The sequence below is a fragment of the Lynx canadensis genome, chromosome D1 (genome assembly GCF_007474595.2).
Source record: "Lynx canadensis isolate LIC74 chromosome D1, mLynCan4.pri.v2, whole genome shotgun sequence".
Taxonomy (NCBI): Eukaryota; Metazoa; Chordata; class Mammalia; order Carnivora; family Felidae; genus Lynx; species Lynx canadensis.
In genome coordinates this window covers 61,349,836-61,373,436 of record NC_044312.2, presented here as the reverse complement: position 1 = coordinate 61,373,436, position 23,601 = coordinate 61,349,836, and the positions used below count along the sequence as shown (strand labels likewise).

Genomic DNA, 23,601 nt, shown 5'->3' with positions numbered 1-23,601 from the left:
TGGCTAATTCCAAAAAAAGAAAAAAAGAGAAAAGAAAAGAATCACATGGCAGACCTCTGTAATATTGAGAAAAGCCATGTCACGTGCAGAAAAAAATATACATCATTAAAACTAACAAAAACCAGTAGCAGCGGCAGTTTCTGAAGCCAACCTGAGTTTCCAGGGACAAGGCATCCTCCCCTGAGAATAGAGCACCCCAGTCAGGTGCTTCTTCCCGCCATAGGTCAACAGAATTTACCGAAGTGGGAGGGGCGAGAGTGCTTCCAGTCTGGCCAATCACATATCCCCAGCCTGGGATTGAGGGGTGGAGTCAGGTGTTCGGGCGAATGATTGGCTGGGAAATGGTCCTCTCCATCAATGGGAGGGGCGGCGGAAGGAGGGGCGAGGCCTGGCTGCCTTAGCGCTTCCTGGAAGTCTCTGGCTGGAAAGATTCCAGAGGCAGGGAAGGGGCGCCTGGAAATAGTGGAGAGACAGCGGAGGCGGTGCAGTCCCGGATCCTGCAGGCAAGTGAGGGTGGCTTGAGGGATCTCGAAGCCAAGAATCGGGTCCTCTCTGTCCACTCTGAGGCAAGCACTTCTTGGCCGACCCTGCTATCCCCGGCTGACCGCGTGGCCCTGTCTCCCTGTGTGGGCCGGTGTTGGATGTAGCCCTGGGTCCTCATCCCTGGCCCTCAGCGTCTGACCCGGTGAGAAGCCCAGGAAGGCAGGAAGTTGGAAGGAAGTAAGGCAGAGAGGGACGAAAAAGAAATGGGACTGAGTTTTATAGCAAGGCAGGTTTCCTGTAGCTGTCTTGGAAAGTAGCCCGGGGCTATAGCACAGGTTCACAGTTGCTTTGTGCCATGACTCAAACTGTAGGCCCCGTGAAGCTAGGCATTGGTGAAGTCCAAGTTGTCCTAGTGCAAGAAACACTCATGTTTAGGGGGAAAATAGTTCCTTTTATTCTTGAGCCACTCCTTTTCTGGCTCTGACCTTGTCTGCCTTGTCACTCTCTGTCCTTACCTGTTGCACTCACCCCCACCTTTTCCTTTCACGTCTGTGCCAGCCTCCTGTCTCTCCAGAAACTCTTTCTGGCCACCATTCTTAGAGCTGTTTCTCCTGCCAGGAGCCTCCTGTTGTTCCCTTTCCCGACCCTACTTCATTGTCTATAATCCCCAGTAAAGGGAGGAGGAGTCCCGGGAGAGTTGACGGTGTTTGGACTCTCCTTTTAGTAGTGTATGAAAGGATTTCCCCCAAAGCAGTCCGTTGATGAGCTATTCCCCCAGCTATGGCCCCTTTTATTTCCACAGGCCTTGGGCTGTCAGCTTGCTTTCCAAGACCTTCCTTACACTCTCTCAGCAAAGATACAATGTTGCAGTATTTATGTTGAGGGTCAATAAGGAAACTTACTATGCTATGTTCATGCAAGGCATTGAACATCTCTAAAACAGGTGATAGAAAATGGGAGCCATGGAGGATAAGCAGTTTGAGTTGCATGTTCCTGCCCCCAAATGAGGTGTTAGTGTGCCAGCACACCCTCAGTCCTGGGCGTGGTGGGGATCTGCTCTGTGAAGCCATCCTGAGGAGAAGTGGTTGAGCTTTGGGAGCTACATGCCTGAGGCCTGTGAACTCCAACTCTGTTCGTGGTCTTTCCCTGTGGTTCACAGTCTAGCAAGGACCTAGCATGTGCAGCAGCATTTACTGCAGGCAACATTCTCCAACCTGCAAGAGACCACCTGCCCTTCCTACTCATCCCATCCAACTGGGATCTTCTTCCTCTAGCTTGCTGTACTTTAGATACCATTAGGATTTATCAGGTTTCTGTGAGTTCTACTACCGAGGCTGATGCATTTTTAGGAATCTTAGATGAGTTGGCAAAGGTTCATGTTTAAATATGTTAATTACTGGACAGTGTAGAGAATGGGTTAGAAGGGTTTGTCAGATGGTCTGGGCTGCTGGGATCCTTGTTCACTTTTTCATGTATTTTTTTTTTAGTAGTGGAGAAACAAGGTTTCTAGCTTATGTTTTCCCTTACCCACTTATTGAAATATATATTTTTTATGTTTATCTCCTTTGAGAGAGGAGAGAGAACTCACATGAGTGAGGGAGGGCCAGAGAGAGAAGAAGAGAGAGAGAATCTCAAACAGGTTCTGTACTGTCAGTGCAAAGCCCAGTGCAGGGCTGGAATCCGTGAACCGTGAGATCATGACCAAGATTTCAACATTCAGCATGGCTTGACATGAACCATGAGATCATGTCAAGTATCCCATATTCAACCAACCGAGTCACCCAGGCACCCATTAATGAAATAATGTACTGAATATGTTCCTTTGTTTTCCCTCCACAATAATTCATTGAGAGCCTTAAGAAGGCTCGTAATATTGCCCGTAATATCAAGGAGAAAATTCTCTCTTCCCATGTACTTTATTTTGGAAACAGACACAATTTTCTTATTCATCTAAAGAAACTTCTAAGCTTATCTGGTAATGAATATAAATACTAATTCTTGGGGCGCCTGGGTGGCTCAGTCGGTTGAGCGTCCGACTTCAGCTCAGGTCACGATCTCACGGTCCGTGGGTTCGAGCCCCGTGTCGGGCTCTGGGCTGATGGCTCAGAGCCTGGAGCACACTTACGATTCTGTGTCTCCCTCTCTCTCTGCCCCTCCCCCCTTCATGCTCTGTCTCTCTCTGTCTCAAAAAATAAATAAACGTTAAAAAAAATTAAAACAAAATAAATACTAATTCTTAGGCAAATAAAAACAAACAAAATATTAACAATTTTTTTGTTGTTATTTTACTTGACCCTGGTAGGTACAGAGATACAGAACACCAGCCCATGGAACAAAATGTGACTATTTGGCCAGACTACCTATGATTCCTCAAATTCTGTGAGATCAAGAAAATTATGTGGTCCATCCCAGTTCATCATAAGATGGGAATCATTTACCTTGGATCAGGGACAAGGGGGGCCAGAAGACACAAGCACAAGCCAGTGTTCCAGGTCGCCACATCGACTATCACTCCTAATACCTCCACTTCTCCCTCAAGTCACATCTGTTGTCCGAGAATAGTTACTTATGACCAGCTAAAGGAGAAAGAATTAAGTCTAGACTGATTGAGTAAAATAGACTGCCTCTACACTACAGTAGCACTCAGGAGTGTCCTTGGCAGATAAAAGTGAAGGGAAACGTACCTGAGATTTGGAGCTTCCAGCAAAGGCAAATGTGCCCAATAGTTACAGCTTCAGGAGGTGTATCCGATCATCCTTTGGTGTTTAAAAAGAAGTGACCTGCGGTAAGAATATATGTAGACTCCCAGAAATGTGTGAAAGACTAACTGGTCAGGAGGTTGGACAGAGAAGCAATGAAACACTGGACAAAAGCGTTCTGTAGAAGAGACATACAGCTGACCCAAAGCAGAGGACACCCGCGTAAAGGTGTTTGTGTTTACAGTTAATATCCACCAGAGAGCTTCAAGCATGGAAGGAGCTTGAAACAACCAGTTAGACAGAATGGTGTGGCCAGAAGTCATCCTCTGTCATCGGTCACCCTCAGTGTTGGAACAAGTGTGAAACGTATGCAGTAGACATGAGGGTAGAGATGGAAGTTGTGCATGAATCCAACTGTGTGGGTCCCCACACACCAGGGCTACTGTACTCATCGTTGCTGCTGAATGTGCAGCCTTCCAGAAAGAGAGCTGATGTGGACACCAACCAGCCACTTAGTGTCAGGTTAATTACAATGGACCTCTTTTGCCCTGAAAGAGTCAGCAATTCATCATGATTGGAGTTGATTGTATTCAGTCAGTTACTTTATGGAATTGCCTTCTCTGTTTTTAGGACCTCAGCAAACAAAAGTAACTGAAGGTTTACAAAGCAATTGATCCTCCCAGATAGGATCTCATCCAACTTTGTAGCCTGGAGGTGCAGCTCTGGGCTAGTGGTCATGGCACCTGTGAGTCTTCTTACATATCACATGACCCAGAAGCTGTAGGCCTACAAGCGATGGAACAGCCTTGGAAGGTGCTGCTGAATTGCTAGTTAGGAGGTGATACCAGCGGAGATTGGGTGGCTTCCTCCAGGAGACGGCAAATGCCCTAAATCAGCGGATGGAGGTCTATAGTGCCCCCAGATCAGGTAGGATTTTTTTTTTTTTTTTTTGCTTTGAACGAAACGTTCTTTTCTTGCCTCAAAATATCCTTTTCTTTGCTCCGAATATGCGGTCACATAAGAGGCAGAATCAGGCACTTGTGAAGTTACATTTTATTAATTTCAAAAATGGTTTCATTCTTAGCCATATCTTGATATGCTAAATATACTAATGATCTCAAAAGTCATACTTTTAGGCTTAATTATTAAATCTACCTTGTAAAACTTCTAAATAACTATTTCTAAAGTTATTTTTATTGTTTTGGTTTCATCTATTTTGATCAGCATTTGTTCCTTCTCTAACTTTTAACGTCTTGAAATCTGGTATTGTATTTTTATTTCTTCTTTTAAAACAAGTTTAGGTACTTAAGACCATAATTCTGACGGGGAAAAATATATCTAATTGAAAGCCATATATATTCATATGTAAATTTCAGTTTCATGAAACACATTAATTGATCTTTGCTTTTCCAAATATATGAGGAAGCAGACTCCAAGCTCTGACCTGTCAACACAGAGCCCGATTCAGAGCTCAGCCCGTGAACTGGGAGATCATGACCTGAGCCAAAGTCAGATGCTTAATGGACTGAGCCACCCAGGCACCCCGGGAATTTTATTTTTTAATAGATATGTAGAGAAAAGAAAACATACCTGGTTTGGGCACTAATCTAAAAAAAATTTACTCATTAGTTTCAGCATGTTTCTGTGTAAAAATAACTCTATAATGGAGAAACAGGTGTGATATTCATAACTCTTTGCTTAAGAACTAATAGTCCTTTGAGACTTAATTTCCTCTTATCTAAATTGGGAATGATAAACCATATCTATTTGGGGCCATAGTTAAACAAGATAATGAATCTAAAGCACTTAGCTAAATTATAAGTATGTTACTGCTCTAGGCACTTAGCAAAATGTAACTTTGTGTTTTGTAACTCTCCTTTATATCCTGGCAAGTTGTGTTTCTTGGACCTTGGAGCTAGGTAACCTCAGAGCACAGGCTGTTAAGAAGGCAGGGCAGTGGTGGACTTTGTAAAAGGGCAAGTGATGGTCCCGTTATGGAAAGAGATCTTTGCCAGGGTATTTGGAAGAACCTCAGATATCAGAATTTGCCTCTAGGAAATATGCACAATTTGGTCTTGACCACAAACCATCTCAGAGGCATTTGTTGGTTGAGGTGATCCCAGTTCAGGTAGGATTTTTTTTTTCTTTAGGATTAAACATTATTTTCTTGACTCTGAAATTGACCTTTCTTTTCTCTGAATATGCAGTCGTGAAAGAGGCAGAGGCATGGCACTTGTGAAGTTACATTTTATTAAGTAAGCTTTCTTATTAAATAATTGCAAATGAAATAAAAAAGATGGACAGGAGAAAGAAAATTAGAATTAAAATGAATGAAGACCGCTAATATCAGTCTTAACCTGAGCAGATTTTATTTCATTCTAACTATAGCTTGTGAAATAAATACCTTTTAATGTATCTCTTTAAGTTTGCACACAATGAAGTGAATCCCCCAACAATGTGCACACAGAGTTCAACCTGTCTTCATCCCTAGGAAGCAAAAGTATTCTTTACACGAGCATAACCATTTAATAGGTTACTGCTGGGAGTGACGATTCAGAAGAAAAATCTGTGCCACACGCTGACGAATTACCTTATTTTTTACACCATAGACAATAGGGTTGAGTGCAGGTGGCACAAGGAGATAGATGGTAGAAAGAAGGATGTGGGTAGAAGGAGCAACATGTCCAAAACGGTGGCTGAAAAAGGAGAAGAAGGCAAGAATATAAAACTCAAGGAAAACAAAAATATGAGCTGTGCATGTGTTAAATGCTTTGAGCCGTGCCTCCTTTTGGTGTAGATGAAAAACAGCCTGGAAAATAAGGATATAGGAAATGAAGATGAAAATCATGTCAAATCCCAGTATTGTAAAACCTACTAGGAGACCACATGTTTTATTGACTCGGATGTCTTCTGCAGCTAGCTTGACCATGGCCATGTGCTCACAGTAGGAGTGAGCAATTACAACGGAATGGAAAAGGTGTAGTCTTTTGATTAGAATTGGTAAAATGCCAACAAGCACCATTGCCCGAATTGCCACAACCAGCACCATAGTGACCAGGATGGATGGTGTGAGGATGGATGCGTGCCTCAGTGGATCACAGATGGCAACAGAGCGGTCAAAGGCCATGGCCAGCAGGATGCCAGATTCCATGCCCTGCAAGGCATGAATGAAGAAAAGCTGGGCTAAGCAAGCATCAAAAGCCGTGGAGCATGAGCCAAACCAGAAGATGGCCAACATCTTGGGAGCAATGGCTACACAGAGCCCTAGGTCAGTGGCTGCCGGCACTGCCAGGAAAACGTACATGGGTTGATGCAGGCTGTGTTCTGTAGGAATGATTAGTAAAATAGTATTTCCCAGAAGAGCCACCAGGCATATTGCAAAGAAGGAAAACCCAATCCAAAATTGCACGTTCTGTAGTCCGGGGATCCCAATTAGCATCAGTGTTGTGGGGTCTAGATATGACATATTAACGGATGCCATGGAAGTTCGTGATCTCTCTTTTCACCACTAATTCTCATACCTACAGAAAGAGAGTGGGAGTGCGAAGTGAAAGGACACAGACCCCTCTATCGTTCAGACACATTTAGTATTGAAGAAATAAGTTCAGTCTTTGGAGGACTGATTATTCAGTTTGGCTGAATTATTCAGAGGTTCTATTCTATATGCCAATATACAGTAGCAAACAATCCTTCAAAACTAGTAGAGTCATAGGTGAACAGGGGAAAGTTCAGGATTTCTGATTTATTTTTTTGTGGAAATGGAAACCATAAGTCTGAGAACACTGATCTTTTGTATTTATCATGACCTCTAGGCTGGGCTGTTTGAAACACCATCAGTAGGCTTTCCTTTTCTATTTGCTTGTAGATGCCAGCTCAGTTTTGCTGCAAGTGCAGATTCCATCTGGGCATCTTGTGGACCTAAAAGAACCCCATTTCTGTCCCCATGTGGGTAAGTATGTAGTTTACGAGAGCCTTCACCCTCAACCAATACTATTCCTTGTCCCAGGAAGCAGGTTATATATCCCTGAGTCTGTAGCATTAGGTCTCCAATGGGGATTGGTAGGAGAGCGTATAGCTGTCTTACATTCACTCAGTGTTCATGTAAAAATATAGAACAAATCACTGTTTAACAGGAGGCCAAGTGTGGCCCTTAGAGGAGATTTGAAGAAGGTGGTCTGTTTTCAAAGGCAGCCAGGGATGGTTCGTTCTCTGAATGGATTAAGTTCACTTAGGTGTAAAGGAGATTTGCTGAGTGGAGAAGGAAAGGTGGAATATAGAGGATGTGGTTTACAGAGGGGCTTAGGAAATTAGAAGAATACAGAGAAATGCTTTAAACAGAGTAACAACTAAAAATAAGATGCGATGTAGTCAAAAGCAGAGCCTATCCAGTTTGGAGATATCACACTGCTGGATGAGTGTGATGTTTTCTCCCCCCAAGTTACGTGTCAATGGAGCACTCGGTAAATTTACACCTCCTTTTGGTTTCCACACTGGGTATCCTACTTTCTCCTTAATAACTTTATACTATTATTCTCTATTAAGATTTTTATACACTATACTATGATAACTAACTATTATTTGAAAGCTGAAGCACCTTTGAATATAATGAGCTAATCTTACATCTCCCTGGTTTTATACTTTTTACAGAATTGATCTAAGCTCTCTTTAGTAGGAACCAAATTTTGCATTTAAGAAACTCATTTTTTCCCAATAATGTCATTATTCATTAATTTCATTAATCCTTCATTAATTTATTAATGAAGCCATTCATTAATTTCATTAATCATACTCTTACTTTTAAACCAGTTCACATTTTATTATAGTATTTTAATGTCAAGACACTTATTGAAATCACTCCCACAAAGAGATTTCCTCTGAACTGGTCACATTCATACGCCCTGGAAAATGGAGCCTTTTACGTACAGCAGTGGAAGTCTCTCTTTCTCTCTGAGGCAATCACTTGAAAATGGTCATACAAATAGCAGTTTAATGGTTGCTTAAAGCACATCTGTGGAGATATCAAAGGAATTTTTGGTGCAATAATTCTTACATGAATGAAAAATAATGATAGAAAGACACTGAGATCTCTTTGCTTGTTTGCAACAATACAATGAGCAAACAATAGTCAAAGTGGTCATAAGATATGGATTAAAGCAACAAATATTGTGAAAAATAATTTCCTCTGATGTCCGCATGTTGTATTTGGAAGTATGTGGTGGGAGAAATGATAAAATGTGTGGAGGGTGTTCCTAATAGTTATGAATGTGAGTTGCCAGAAATGATAGAAGGTAAGAGAAAAATCTCAAAATCTGAGTAAATCAGGATCCCCTAAATAGTGGTTCACTAACTGGCTGATACTGTAAAAGCAAAAATAAATATTATGCTCAGCTGCATCCACTTGATGATAATGTCTTTATCAGATTATTTACCTAGTAATCAGCAAGCAGTTAAAATCAAGGGTTTCAAAGTCTGAGAGATGATCTGGCTACTCACCCTGAACCCCCCACCACATACACACATTTACCTTTTATGGAATCTTGCCAGAGTACACATCATCCACAATTTACCCGTCTGTAAATTAAGAACAATATCCTTATTTACCCCAGAGCTAAATGAGATCATATGGAGAATACATCAATGGTTGGTACAGTTCACATAATATTTATAACAGCTGATGAAAGGACTAACTGTTTTGTCAAGACAGAAATAGGATGCACAATTTCAAGGAGACAAGAAAAAACACACAAAAGTGAAAATTACTTGATGATAGAAATGAAAAAAAAAATCCTACAAGAAGATGAAAATCCCAGAGCTAAAGCGTTTTCTTCCATCTGCTTATATATAAGATTGACCACAACCAAAATAAGAAGGTGATGTCTTAAACTAGTCTGTAAATTCCCATGCGGTTACAAAATGTCACATGACCTAAAAAAAAAATCTTTGTAACAATTAGTCCTTTACAGACTTTGTGAGTTCATAGGAATAAAATGCATCTGAATTACATTAAATGCAATTACAGTGAGAAACAATAAAGGCAGAATTTGATGACTCCAAGCTTTCAAAATAACATAAATGCTATCATAAAAGGGATGGGCTCATTGTTAGTTACTGAGTAGAAGAAAAAGAAGAGATTCTGATAGGTGAGCTCCAACAGAGGCAAGAGGTCAGAAAGGAGGTTAGGGTATCCTTTGCCCCATCACAAAAAGGACTAAGATGCTGTGTAAATGGAGCAGATACTGAAACTTTTCATAGTTTACAGTGTTCTGTATTTCTCCTCTTTTTCATATCACCCAAACACCCCACATCTGCCCGTGCAGGTAGATAGGTGGCTGATTGTCTCATCCTTTTTTATTTTCAGTAAACCTGAGAACATCACGGTTAACAGGCATAAAGTAACCAGTATCTAGAATCACAAAAAAACACTTTGCATGTATCATAAATTACTCGAGGGCCATAAATAGAAGAAGATGGGACTAAGATGTCTGCAAAATTCTTTAAAATTATATTAGATTTACATTAATGCCCCCCCCCCCAAATTCTTTTGTTGATGAAAGATTCTAAGCACAGAGAATGGAAATAGCATGACAAGGGACAGAAAAATGAATGACTAAAGTGGGATTTTAAAACCTCAGTCTATCCATTCTCTCCTAAGATAAACACCCGCTGCAGCCCCTTGTTCACTCCCAGTTCCCAAACTGTAGGGGCAGAACCTTACTTGGAGAGAGCTGAGGACTGATTTGGCATGTGCATAGGCTAGTTGCATCTTCGTTTCCAGCAAAATTTCCAGCAGAGGTAGATATTAAAGGAAAGGACGCTAGGCCTTCCTGAGTGCCTGAGCTGATCCCAGAGCATCATTACCTTTCTGATTCCCCTGGAGTGTCATTATCCTTCTGATCCCAGGAGTGTGTTGGTCTGGCCCAGCAACATATGTCCAGAGAGCACTGTGAATTCTAGAAGGAAGGAGTCTTCCTGGAATGAGAATTTGTAACTCTCTGATCTTGGGTTACTTTCAGAGAAAGTTGAGCATAAGCTAATGTGGAGTGAGATCACTAGAATACGAGAAATGGAGATTTCTTAAGATAAAGAAATAAAGTGTCATTATGTTTTCCACCCTCTGTTATCTGGCAGGACCTGTAGATGAAGTACTATGGTAGATATTCTTGTGCTGATAAATATTATAGTAATCTTGCTCTACCTGCTTCTCCTTTTCCTGCTACTGCTACATTACTGATAGACTGTTTGCATTTCACCACCTTCTCCTCTTCTTCCTGATCCTCCTACAATGTTACTCCTGTTGCCTAGTATTTTATAGTAATTTTCAGCTTCCAATAAACCTTAAGTACTTTTTTTTTAAAGGACCACATTCTTCAAGCCTCTCTGGTCATTGAGATATTTAATAATGTATCATTCTCTCTCTGTTTTTTTGGAAAGGTGATGGGAGTAAATTTAGTAACAACATCCCAAACCCCAGAGGACAAGTTTTATAGGTTTTTGTTAGTAATGCGTTATCCCTCTTAGAGACTGGAGGATATTTCAAAGGTCGGCTACTTTCTGACTCAGAGTTTTAATTCACTCACTTGACATAGAAAATCATTAATTAACTGATGGCAGTGTGAAGGCGGCAAACTGTTTTTCTCTAGTAAGCTTGCGGGTTACTGCATTTTAGATGAGAGTGACCAAAATGCAGGATTTCCGCCTAGATATTTTTCTTCTGAGTGAGGATCAACTGTGTGACACTCTGTCTCATGTGATACCATCACTAGTCTGTTTATTTACTTATGTACTTATTTTTTGATACTAAGTTGTGAGTACTTGTCCAAGTTTAGAACTTTTGGTCCAGCTTCAGTACCCATACAAAATCAATTTGGTCTATGAAGAGAAGAAAATCCTTTCATGTGCTATCAGTTGTCATCTTTCATGGATTTTTTCCTTTCTTTTTTTCTTCCCAGTTTCCTCAGGAATTTATTCTTAAAGGCTGACATCTTTCTTTCCTGCTCACCTCATTATCCCACCTTCTTTTCTCTACCCTTTGATTCTTATTTTGTTCTTTATCACTGTCTTGTCTTTCAGTTCTTTCTTGTTTTCTTTCTCTCTTCCTTTTTTTTTTCTTTTCTCTCTCTTTTTATGCCTATCTCAATTTTCTCAAAAGGTCTCTATCATTTGTTCTTTTTGGAGTATTTAATTTTCCCCTCTCCTTTCTTCAATATGCACCTATCACTGTGAAGTTCTCATCAAAAGAATACAATCATCTTTAGCCCAGAAATATTTTAGAGACCTTTCTCATTTTATTTTATAGCCTAGTTCTTGAAATAATATTTTATATCCATTTTTTTCCTATTCAGGTCCTATATTAATATAGTTTAATCTTCTTTCTTTCTACTTGAATTTTTCTTGCAAAGGAATACACATCTCTCCCTTATAACCCAGCAGTTCTACAACTTGGTATTTACTGAAAAGAAACAGAGAAGGCCATAATAAGACTTGTAGTATAATTTACAGACTAGCCCTGACAACCCAATATCCACTGAAAAGATAATGAGTCTTGGGGCGCCTGGGTGGCTCAGTCGGTTAAGCGTCCGACTTTGGCTCAGGTCATGATCTCGCGGTCCGTGAATTCAAGCCCCGCGTCAGGCTCTGGGCTGATGGCTCAGAGCCTGGAGCCTGTTTCCGATTCTGTGTCTCCCTCTCTCTCTGACCCTCCCCCCGTTCATGCTCTGTCTCTCTCTGTCTCAAAAATAAATAAACGTTAAAAAAATTAAAAAAAAGATAATGAGTCTTAATTATTCAGTTCAGTGAGATTTAATGTGTGTATACTACTGTGTAACCATTCATCACCCAACGTAAGATACAGAAAATTTTCAATACCTCAGAGACTTCCCTCATGCTATATTCCAGTCATTGTCCAAGTCCCTCTCCACTCCAAGCAACTTTTATTGGCTTTTATTGCTACAGATTACTTTTACTTAAATTTTATTTGTGTTATAAATTTAAACTAATAGTGTCAAACTGTAATAAGAGTTTCAAGCAGAAAGGTGGATTTGGCAAAGGAAGCATCTTGAAACAGGCTGTGGGTATCTGTACATACTAAATATTATTACACTTCAGAGCATGATATGGAATATTGTAGAAGATAGAGAAGCAAGCTAGTGTGTGTGTATGCACACATATACATTCATATGTAAATATATACATATACACATTTATACACAAACCTGCTGTTTAACTGTATCTGCCACAGTAATCCATATCATGTTTTGAGCAGTGAAATATTTAAATATATGTATGTATTTGAAGAGGAAAATGTTTTATGAAGGTATTGAGAATTGAGGTTAAAAGTGTTTGAAATCAGTTGGAAATCAGTTGAAATGAGTTGGCTCAGTCGGTTAAGTGACCGACTTTGGCTCAGGTCATGATCTTGTGGTCCATGGGTTCAAGCCCTGTGATGGGCTGATGGCTCAGAGCCCAGAGACTGCTTCAAGTTCTGTGTGTCTTTCTCTTTCTGCCCCTCCCTCACTTGCACTCTGTTTCTGTCTATCTATCTCAAAAATAAGCAAACATTAAAAAAAAAATTTAAGGGGCTCCTGGGTGGCGCAGTCGGTTAAGCGTCCGACTTCAGCCAGGTCACGATCTCGTGGTCCGGGAGTTCGAGCCCCGCGTCAGGCTCTGGGCTGATGGCTCAGAGCCTGGAGCCTGTTTCTGATTCTGTGTCTCCCTCTCTCTCTGCTCCTCCCCCATTCATGCTCTGTCTCTCTCTGTCCCAAAAATAAATAAACGTTGAAAAAAAAAATTAAAAAAAAAAAATTTAAAAAGTGTTTGAAATCACTTAAGCAAGAAATAATGTAATATTTGCTTGGATCAATAAGATATAGTAGAATCCTCCTTTCATTGCCTCATGTCTCTGTGGGTCTTTTCCCTTCTTACTGCTTATCTCCTCCAGATAATCCATGCAATGCCCCCCAAACTTGAGTCGCCAGATGAATGTGTACATTGCTTGGCCATAACTGTTATCTGTGTCTTCCCTGTTGTTACTTTAAAGAGAGATCTCCTTTACTTCGTGCAGGGAGCTGTGGTGAGGAAGAAGGCACCATGCTCAACCATGCATGTGGGCACAAATAGGTGTTTCATGCTGTTGCAAGACTTGATCTCTGTTGTCACACATTCAATTCTGATAAGATCTTTTAATGAAACATCCTACCTGGGACAGTGGGCTCTTAGTTGTAGGCCAGAAACTGAAGGCTTCTGTAAATACATCACTGTTCTCTACATAGTTGGAAAATGACTTATTCCAAAATTGGTTGTAAAACCTTTGTTTTCAGGTTGGGAAGCATGTATATTGAGTTAAATACTGAGTGGATAGTTCCATATCCATATCCATATGCTATATAAACATATGCATGTAAATATATATCTGAATAATTCAACTTTAGTACATGGTGTAATATTAACCAGTTATCTCTGTTTTTAGAGGATGTGAAATGAGTCCTAACTAAAAAAATTAGGCATTGAGGGAAATTAGCAATTATAATATGGGACAATGTGGGATGGAGCCTTCCAGTACAATACACATAAATGAGTTTAGCACCTCTGATGGAGAGCCAGTTGAAGACTAACATGACAAGAATAAATTCCAGAATCCATGGCTACTTCTGTTACTAGTGAATACTTTGTTTAAGTTTTCTAATTTATTATGGTAAATAAATTCAGTATAGTTGCACAATACAAAATTAATATACACGCCTTATATGTGTTTTGATATATAAACAATGATCTATCTGAAAAACTGACAATCCCATTCAAAATAGCAACAAAAAGAATAAAATACTTAAGAATAAACTTTTTATAAAATGTTTATTTATTGTGAGAGAGAGAGAGAGAGAGCAGGGGAGGGGCAGAGAGAGAGGGAGAGAGAGAGAATCCCAAGCAGACTCTATGTTGTCAGCATGGAGCCCAATGTGGGTCTTGATCCCACGAACTATGAGATCATGACCTGAACCGAAACCAAGAGTCAGATGCTTAACTGACTGAGCCACCCAAGTGCCCCTACTTAAGACTAAACTTAAACAAAGAGGTAAAAGACTTGTATGCTGAAAATTATAAAATGCTGATGGAGGAAATAAAAAATGACACAGATAATTGGAAAGACATCATGTTCATTGATTGGAAGAGTTAATATTGTTAAAATTTCTGTACTATCCGAAGTGAACAAAGATTCAGTGTGATTCCCATCAAAATCTCAGTGGCATTATTACAGAAGTAGAAAAGAAACCCACTAAAATTTATGTGTAACCACCAAAGATTTCACCAAAGTGAAAAGCAAAGTGAAGAACAAAGCTGAAGGCATCACACTTCCTGGTTTCAAAATATATTACAAAGCTACAGTAATCAAAACAGTATGGTACTGAAATAAAAGCAGAAAAATAGATCCATAGAAAAGAGTACACAACCCAGAAATAAGTCCATACATGTATAATCAACTAGTCTTATACAAGGGTGCTAAAACGATGGGAAAACAATAATGTCTCTAATAAATGGTGTTGGGAAAACTGGATATCCACATGCAGAAGAATGAAATAGACCCTTATCTCACATCATTCACAAAATGACTTCAAAGTGAATTAAAGTAAGACCTGAAAACAATAAAAGTCCTTGAAGAAAACATAGGAAAATGCTTCTTGCCATTGGTCTGAGCAGTGGTTTTTTTAGATAAGACATCATAGTACAGGCAACAAAAACAAAAGTAGACAAATGGAATTATATCAAACTAAAAAGCTTCTACACAGCAAAAGGAACCTCAGTAGAGTGAAAAGACAGTCTGTGGAATAGGAAATTTTTTGCAAGCTGTGTAGTTCATTAGGGGTTAATATCCAAAATATATGAGGAATTCATACTACTCAATAACAAAACAAACAAACAACAACAACAACAAAAACATTACAAAATGGGAAAAGGACCTGAAAAGACATTTCTCAAAAGAAAACATGCAAATGTCCAACATGTACATGAAAAGGTGCTCAACTTCACACAGCATCAGGAAAATGCAAATCAAAACCACTATGAGGTATTACTTCACACCTTTAGGATGTCTGGTATCAAAAAGACAAGAGATAAGGGTTGGAGAGGCTGTGGAGAAAAATCAACCTTTGTACACTATTGGTGGGAATGTGAATTAGTATAGCCATGACGGAAAACAGTATGGAGTCCTCAAAAATGAAAAACACAAAACAAAACTACAATATGATCCAGTAATCCCACTTTTGGTTATATATCCAAAGGAAATGAAGTCACTATCACTTGTTTCAGGTTGGAATTAAAATGGGCTAATCAAAGGAATAAAGAATATGTTATTGTCCTTTTCAGTCCCCTTTAGGATTTCATATCCTGTTAAATGGTTGATAAATTAAATGGTATCTCATATTATCGAAGGATGGCTACATCTAGAGCTAAAACCTGAGGGTATGCACAGGCAAATTACTAGGACTGATAATGTAGATTATCAGTCATTACTAAGTATACAAATTATTCTCCCTTCTGGCAATGATTCTGTAGGGACCTGTTTGTGTCAAATGTTATTTTTGCTTATCCTCTAAGAATATCATGTTGAGGCTGCTCCATATAGAAGCTGTATCTTTGGGTTGCTTGTTGGCTCTGAGTCAGTTTCTTGTTTGAGCTAATTAGTTTTGTTGTCCAAGTAGAGAAGGTGGAGAAAAGGAGCTAGCTGGAGTGACCTAAGTAAAATATTTTAGGACACCGAGACTCCTCCAAACGCCACCCTTTATTTTCTGAGTGTCATAGATTCAATGGAGGAGAAATAAATCTCTAAGCAGAGGAAATAAACATTTTTTATTCTCAATGGATGAAATTATGAAAGAGCCAGATTTTAGGAGGCAAAGATCTTTTTTAAGGATATCATAGAAGTGAGGATTATCTCTCCTTTTGAAATTATTTTTATCTTGCACGACTTACTTGAAGGAGTACAATATGGGTAACAAAAATATGGATACCTTGTGATATCTGGACTCATGTACAGGTTGGTATTTTTAAGAGGATGTCATCATAATGATCCTATCCTGTATGCTTCTGGGAAAAATATTTTTGGAACCAATGTGTATATCCTTCTGTGCATTTTTCTTCTTTTCCAGTGTTCTGTATTGTACTTATGCATTCTATCTGTATTATTGAACACTTAGTAAGTCAAATCCAGTGGTCTAAACATTCGATTCTAAAATTCCCTGTAGGTTATACAGTGTGCATATGTATGTATGTATTTTTTACCCATAGAATCTTATCTACTTTGTACCTTTGTACTCTTTGAGTCCAGACTACATAAGATTTAAATTCATTATGTCATGATTATTCTTCCTAATGGAAGAACATATTCTCAAGACCAGATATCATATATTGTTTAGATTCCAGTCTAAATGACACTTTCTATGAGTCACAAAACTTAATTTGGTCTACTGCTCACATTTCTAAAGAATTCATGCCCCACTCATGATAATCTATTGCCTTATAAATTACTTATTTACAGTGTATTTATCACACGAATCAATTCAAAAAGCCATGTCTGTACTGTTCAAGAGGAAAACCCAGGGTTAGTAAATGTAGAAGCCTAGAAAACAATCCTTCAGTTAGTGATATTTGGAGAGTTTAAGTGTGTTTTCATGATTCTGGCAAGCATATGAAGGGATAACTATGTATGGTTTTAATGAGTACATATAATATTTATGAGGACTTGTTTGAGACCTAGGACAACCAGATTCCTCTTCAAGAGCTGAAGGCATTACTACTCAGTGTCAGTGCTACAGTAGGACATAGGGGAGAACAGAAAACTAGTACCAAAGGTTTCTCTACAAGCAAATAATTTGTATCAAGTTAAGAGTCTTTCTCTTCTGTAACCTTCCCAACCCCTGCCTCCTCGCTCATCCCTTTATCTGGGGATATCCCCATGGCTTCTTTGACATAGAGGCTCATTTCTTCCCTGGAGCTGTGAGAAGTATAAAAGAATATGCTTTATTCAGTAATTGATGTTTTGGACATCATTAGGCCAATTTACCAATCCAGTAAATGACTGCTCTGCGTGTATCATAATGTGGTTTTCTGGATGAATAAATGAGACCACACAAGAAGGGTCCATCTCTACAGTGAACTGATACAAGTCTGAAACATTGAGTATGGGAAGGTAGTGAATGACATTAAGGTTAAGAAATATGTTGTTCGTGTGTGTGTGTGTGTGTGTGTGTGTGTGATCCTTATCGATATATTTTTCTTCAGAAGAATATATGTCTCTAAAGGGTACATGATAGGAAAAAACAATAGGAAAAAAAATGACATTGTAATATACTATGCTTCTTGTTGGCCACATATGGATTGTGGTAAATGACATCTGGAAGGCATGGAATATATTATTCTCATTAAAGAAACAATCCCAAAGATGGACATATCATGCTATCATTAAGAAATATTCCAAGCGATGTCACACTCTTACCACATGCAGTCCTACAAATTTTTAGTTGTCCAAATTTAATATGTAACTCTGAAAGCTTGATTGTCTGGATTATGACTTTCTTCCTCTTAAATCAGGAGAGAAGAGATAATTTATTTCTATCCCATAAATCACTTAAGAGTGTGGTTTGTGCAGTCTCCTGCCTAAAACAAGAATCCCTACAATAACTCCCCGAAAGTTTCACAAGATTTCTGCTTGCTTACTTATAGTCATGGAAAGTCCACTCACTGGAGAGAAATACTGACTGAGAAATTCGAGTGGAAAATTTCAAACTCTTGAACCCTCCAATATAGTTTCTGATTACTACTGTTAGGGAAGCTCAAAATGGCTTTGGAGGGCACTTCTGCATTCTGAGAGTAATATACTGCATTATTCACCTTGGGGAATCTGAAGAATACTCTTTCTTAGACTCCAACTTATCAGTAGGCATAGATACACTGTTGAAATATTAACTGCACTTACCATATTTGACACTGGATTTGACACTTGTAAAAGAATAAATATGTTACAGATGTAATTTTCAGACAGGTACTAATAAGAAGGAGTAGAAAGGAAAGACAAAATACTGTATAGTAAATGATATGGAGAACTACAGTGAGCAATAGGTGAAAATATACCAAGACAGGTTATCTACAACATATAATTGATGCAAAATTAGATCTTTTGCAGAAATTTCTGAAAGAATAAAATGAAGCAGAGAATTTTAGAATATCTTCAAAATAATTGTTTATGCAATTGATCTTTTTCTAAAATGGGCAGAGGAAAAGTGAAGACGCAGAGAAGCTATTAATGTAGAGAAATTGTCCCTCACCTCCTACCATTTTCTCCTTTGACTTATGAGTGTGTTGGGACACACTGATATTTTTGTCCATTTCTGTTTGTTCCTGTTTTTCGTGGTTTAATATCTTAGGCTCTGAAGGCTTGAGCTCTGTCATTCAGACGATCAACTTATATATGGCATTCCTTTTTTAATTTTTTAAAACATTTTTTATTTATGTTTGAGAGGCAGAGAGAGAGAGGATGGGTGGGGGAAGGACAGAGAGAGAGGGAGACTCAGAATCTGAAGCAGGCTCCAGGCTCTCAGCTGTCAACGCAGAGCCCAACACAGGGCTCGAACCCATGAACAGTGAGATCATGACCTGAGCTAAAGTTAGATGTGTAACCAACTGAACCACCCAGTTGCCCTATATATGGCATTCTTGTCACCCACACATGCTAGTCATTGTTTATCATATTATGATGTTTTCCTTGTAGAGTGTAACCTCCATGAGAATAAATCTGATCTGTGAATTACTTTATTCCCAGTGCCTGGAACATGGTTTGTCACACAGTCACTGCTTACTGAACAGTTGTTGAATTAAGTACAATTGAATAGACAGGGAATCTTTTTACGGTGTTAAGGTGACTTATTTGCCCTTGTGATAATATGAAATGATACATGAATTATCTTTCTGTATTTTCAAACAGTATTTTATGTGATGTTGCAAATATGGTTACTTTGGTCCTAGTGAATTGAAATACACCTGGTTATGAATTTGAACTGTTTTTAACATAAGGGTCTTCTTGAACTGAATCTTCATGTTTTCAGCATCTGGTAATGATCATCTATCATAGCAGCTTCATCTTCAGAAGTAGTGACAGAAAGCAAAGGGAAAAGCGTCATGCCTCCTCTCAACACCTCTCGTCCCTCTCCTATCACCTTCTTGCTGATGGGCATCCCAGGACTAGAGCACCTGCATGTCTGGATTGGGATTCCCTTCTGCTCCATGTACGTGGTGGCTGTGGTGGGGAATGTGACCATCCTGGCCGTGGTGAAGGCAGAGCGGAGTCTCCATGAGCCTATGTTCTTCTTTCTGTGCATGCTCTCCGTCACTGACCTGGTCCTCTCCACATCTACACTGCCCCGCATGCTTTGTCTTTTCTGGCTTGGAGCCCATGACATTGCATTTGATGCTTGCCTGACCCAAATGTTCTTCATCCATAGCTTTACCACCATGGAATCAGGTTTTTTCCTGGCCATGGCCATTGACCGTTACGTGGCCATTTGTCATCCACTGCACCACACTACCATTCTCACCCATGCGCGCATCACCATAATGGGTATTATTGTGGTGATTCGGGGCGTAGCCTTCTTTTCTCCACATCCCATCCTGCTCAGGCAGCTGCCCTACTGCAGAACACGAACCATTGCCCACACCTACTGTGAGTTCATGGCTGTGGTGAAGCTGGCATGTGTGGACACAGGAGCCACCACACGTTATAGCCTCAGTGTGGCTTCTATCATTGGCTCATGTGATGCCATTCTCACTGCTGTATCCTATGCCTTCATCCTGCGCTCTGTATTCCGCCTGCCATCCCGAGAAGCTAGCTTTAAGGCTCTGGGCACATGTGGGTCACATGTCTGTGTTATTCTTGTCTTCTATTCCACAGCCGGTTTTTCCATTTTCACTCACCGTTTTGGGAAAAATGTGCCTGCACATGTCCATATATTTATTGCAAATATGTACCTTTTGGTGCCCCCTTTTCTCAACCCCATTGTGTATGGAGTAAGGACCAAGAAAATACAGGAGCATGTTCTTAGAGCACTAAAGGTCAAAGTTGTCTGATTTTAGTTTGATCAATAGAAGAGATGGCTCAAGATATATAGAAATACCTAGAAATCATCTATATATAGAAATATATAGAGATGATGTAGGGAAAATAATTAACTGTTCTTATTCCCACAGGCTGAATTGCATTTACCACCTGAAAGTTGTTATTTATCATATGTCTAGAATTTCTAAGAATATTAACTCAGCAAATTATTTTACCTTTTTTATTTAATAAATATTGGTGATGAATTTGTTCATCTCATTCTGAATATGTACCTTTCAGAGGGAGTTATAATACAGAATGAACAGTAGGTAGAAGGAGAAACAAACCTATGAAGATACTTAGGAAAAAAAAAAGGAAGAGGTCTCTGAGATCTATATGCTGAATTTTATAGAGTAGTAAGCGAAATAATATTGAGGCATATATATAGCTGTGATTTTTAAAAACAGGTAATAAATGTTGTATCTCTAGTCAGATTATATCAAATTAATGTCTCAAGGTACATGAATAGACTAATAATGCACAAAGACTTAAAAATGTAAGTAAGAAGAAATGATCACCCAGTCAAGGAAAACAAAAATATAAAAATAAAAATTAAATTCAGAAACATGTGTTTGTGTGAAAATACTAACATTGGTATTAGGGCTTCTATGGTTTCTAGAGCAATTTTGATAGAGGCACGGGGTACTTCATATGCTGGATTCTACTGACTGCTAAAGTATAGTTCCATATATTTCAAATTTGATTGGTAGTAGTTATAATAAACCACCAGGCTACCATGTATATTCAGTTTTCCCTATTGATTAGTTGACTTTGAACTTAATATCAAGACACAGAATGTGAAATCTGTTATTAACAAATTTAAATATTTCCCCTTTTTATTACCCCAATATCTAAGACTATCTTCTTTTCTTGTTCATTTTCCTCAGCTTTCACTATATGTTTCTCATCTTTTAAAAATATTATTTAAAAACTAGCAGCCATCTGAAAAGGGGAGTGATATTTGTGCTATGAAACTTTTTCTCACTCCTTATGTCTTTATCCTACGAACTTAACATCCATAGCTAGGCACAAAGACTAACATCTCTGCATTCACTAACACTCCATATGTAATTCAACTATAAGTAGAGTGTAAATTTTTCTGTTTTGGAAAACTGCATACATTTGGCATTATTCCTTTGACATCATGGATGCAGGACTAGAAGTTTGAGGGCTACCGTAATACATTTTTAATTTGGATATGGCAGGTTTGAGATTCACGTGGAATATTGAATTGTATATGTCCTAAGGGAGAAGGTCTTAGTTAAGGTAAATATTCACATGTTTTGAACATATAAGTGTGGTGGTCTGGCCAATTACGAGTAAATTCACTCAAGCAGCAGTTGCAGGATGAAGAAAACAGACAATCTGAAAACATGCTGAAATTTTCGCTTCCATGCCCATTCACCTACATTTGCCTAAGACATTCTTAATTTACAGCTGTTGTTCCAGGTTAATTATCAAGGGTGCCCTTTTCCAGTCTTTTCTCTTTCTTCTCAGATAATGTGTGTTCACTCTGTCATTAAGACACCAATGACTTGTTACATTTTTAACAAATTTTAGACTGTTGCATTTGTAATGTATGAATTCATTTTTTGAGTGTAAAAATACAGTGAAATTGGCCGATCTTAAGTGGACAGTTAGATAAGTTTTAACAAATGTATGGCCCGTGTAACCCACCCCACAATCATAGTAGAAGACATTTTCATCACCCCCCAAAAGTGCCCCTTCTCTTCTATCTTGAAAGTGTACTGTTGGGAAAATGTATTGTTTATATAATAGAAGTACTCGTCCTACCTCTGTCAGTAGGAAATCAATGACTCAAGTTACAATTTTAAAGTTTTAGACTATTGCACTTAGTATGTTTATAGTCTGGAAAGCCTTGTAGTGGGGGTTCTGAATATACTTTTTCCAATGATTATTGTCCATGTCCATAATTTCTGTATGTGTTTGTTATACATGTGGATGAAACTATTATTTTCATGAATCTGATGCTGAGAGATTCTCCCCATGTGATTCCCAAGCCCAAATCTTGGTTGTATCTGGTATTTTCCATGGCCAGGACACTAGACTAAGAGGATCAGAGGTCCCTGGAAGGGACCTGTCGTTAGAAGTCATGTGCCGGTTGCCATGTATTCCATGAGATATTATCTATTCTACTGCCATCCTGTATCCCTCCCCCCCCACAGGATAACAGGTGGGCAGGCAGCTGGCTATTCTTTCAGCTCTCTGACACCTGAGTGTACTCCAGGAAGACGACACAACCAGGTGCATGGGCAGGAGCACAAGTTCCTGGCACTGTTATTTTATTTGCGTGTAGTAGTCACTCAGTGCTTCCAATAGAAAGGCAGGGAAGATGATTTTTGTAGATGAGAGATCCTGTAAGGATGGTAGTCTCAGGAACTGCCCTGGAGGTTGGCCTAAGATATCTATCAGCAGTGTACCTTACAGGAGAGCTGTTGTGATCCTTGGCGTGGGCTGCTGCTGCTGCCTTTTTTTTTTTTTTTTAATATTTATTTTTGAGAAAGAGAGAAACAGAGTGTGAGCAGGGGAGGGGTGGAGAGAGTGGAGACACAGAATGTGAAGCAGCTGGAGGCTCCCAGCTGTCAGCTATCAGCACAGAGCCCTACATGGGGCTCGAACTCACGAACTGTGAGATCATCACCTGAGCCGAAGTCAGACACTTAACTGACTGAACTACCCAGATGCCCCTGGCCTGGGCTTCTTAAGATGGCAGCAAACTGATTGAGCCTGTTATACCAGAAGTTCTGCTTCCACTTCCCTTAAAGTTGATCATAATTTCACAGAATTTTTAAAAATGTTTATTAATTTGGGGCACCTGGGTGGCGCAGTCGGTTAGGCGTCCGACTTCAGCCAGGTCACGATCTCGCGGTCCGTGAGTTCGAGCCCCGCGTCGGGCTCTGGGCTGATGGCTCAGAGCCTGGAGCCTGTTTCCGATTCTGTGTCTCCCTCTCTCTCTGCCCCTCCCCCGTTCATGCTCTGTCTCTCTCTGTCCCAAAAATAAATAAACGTTGAAAAATGTTTATTAATTTATTTTGAGAGAGAGAGAGAGAGAGAGAGAGCATGAACAAGCAGGAGAGAGGGGCAGAGGGAGAGTGAGAGAGAGGGAGAGAGATTGAGATCCCTAAGCAGGCTTCGCGCTCAGCACAGAGACTGACATGGGGCTCGATCTCACAAACTGTGAAATCACGACCTGAGCCGAAATCAAGAGTCCCAGGCTTAACTGACTGAACCACCCAAATACCCTCAATTTCACAGGATTGA

The 23,601-nt window shown here is 39.5% G+C and overlaps 2 protein-coding genes across 2 annotated transcripts; one reads left to right on the top strand and one right to left on the bottom strand.

The window, feature by feature from the left end:
- Nucleotides 1-5,715: 5,715 nt before the first annotated feature.
- On the bottom strand, nt 5,716-6,663 carry LOC115526144 (olfactory receptor 52A1-like). Its single transcript, XM_030333627.1, has one exon. The coding sequence runs from the start codon at nt 6,661-6,663 to the stop codon at nt 5,716-5,718; it is 948 nt and encodes a 315-aa protein (XP_030189487.1).
- A 12,683-nt stretch (nt 6,664-19,346) lies between these two features.
- Nucleotides 19,347-20,291, top strand: LOC115526268 (olfactory receptor 52M1-like). Its single transcript, XM_030333723.1, has one exon. It carries the CDS (start codon nt 19,347-19,349, stop codon nt 20,289-20,291), a length of 945 nt encoding a protein of 314 aa, XP_030189583.1.
- The last annotated feature ends 3,310 nt before the right edge of the window (nt 20,292-23,601 follow it).

Coding starts and splice junctions, on each gene's coding strand:
- LOC115526144 (XM_030333627.1), bottom strand. CDS start 6,663: ATGGCATCCGTTAATATGTCATATCTAGACCCCACAACACTGATGCTA.
- LOC115526268 (XM_030333723.1), top strand. CDS start 19,347: ATGCCTCCTCTCAACACCTCTCGTCCCTCTCCTATCACCTTCTTGCTG.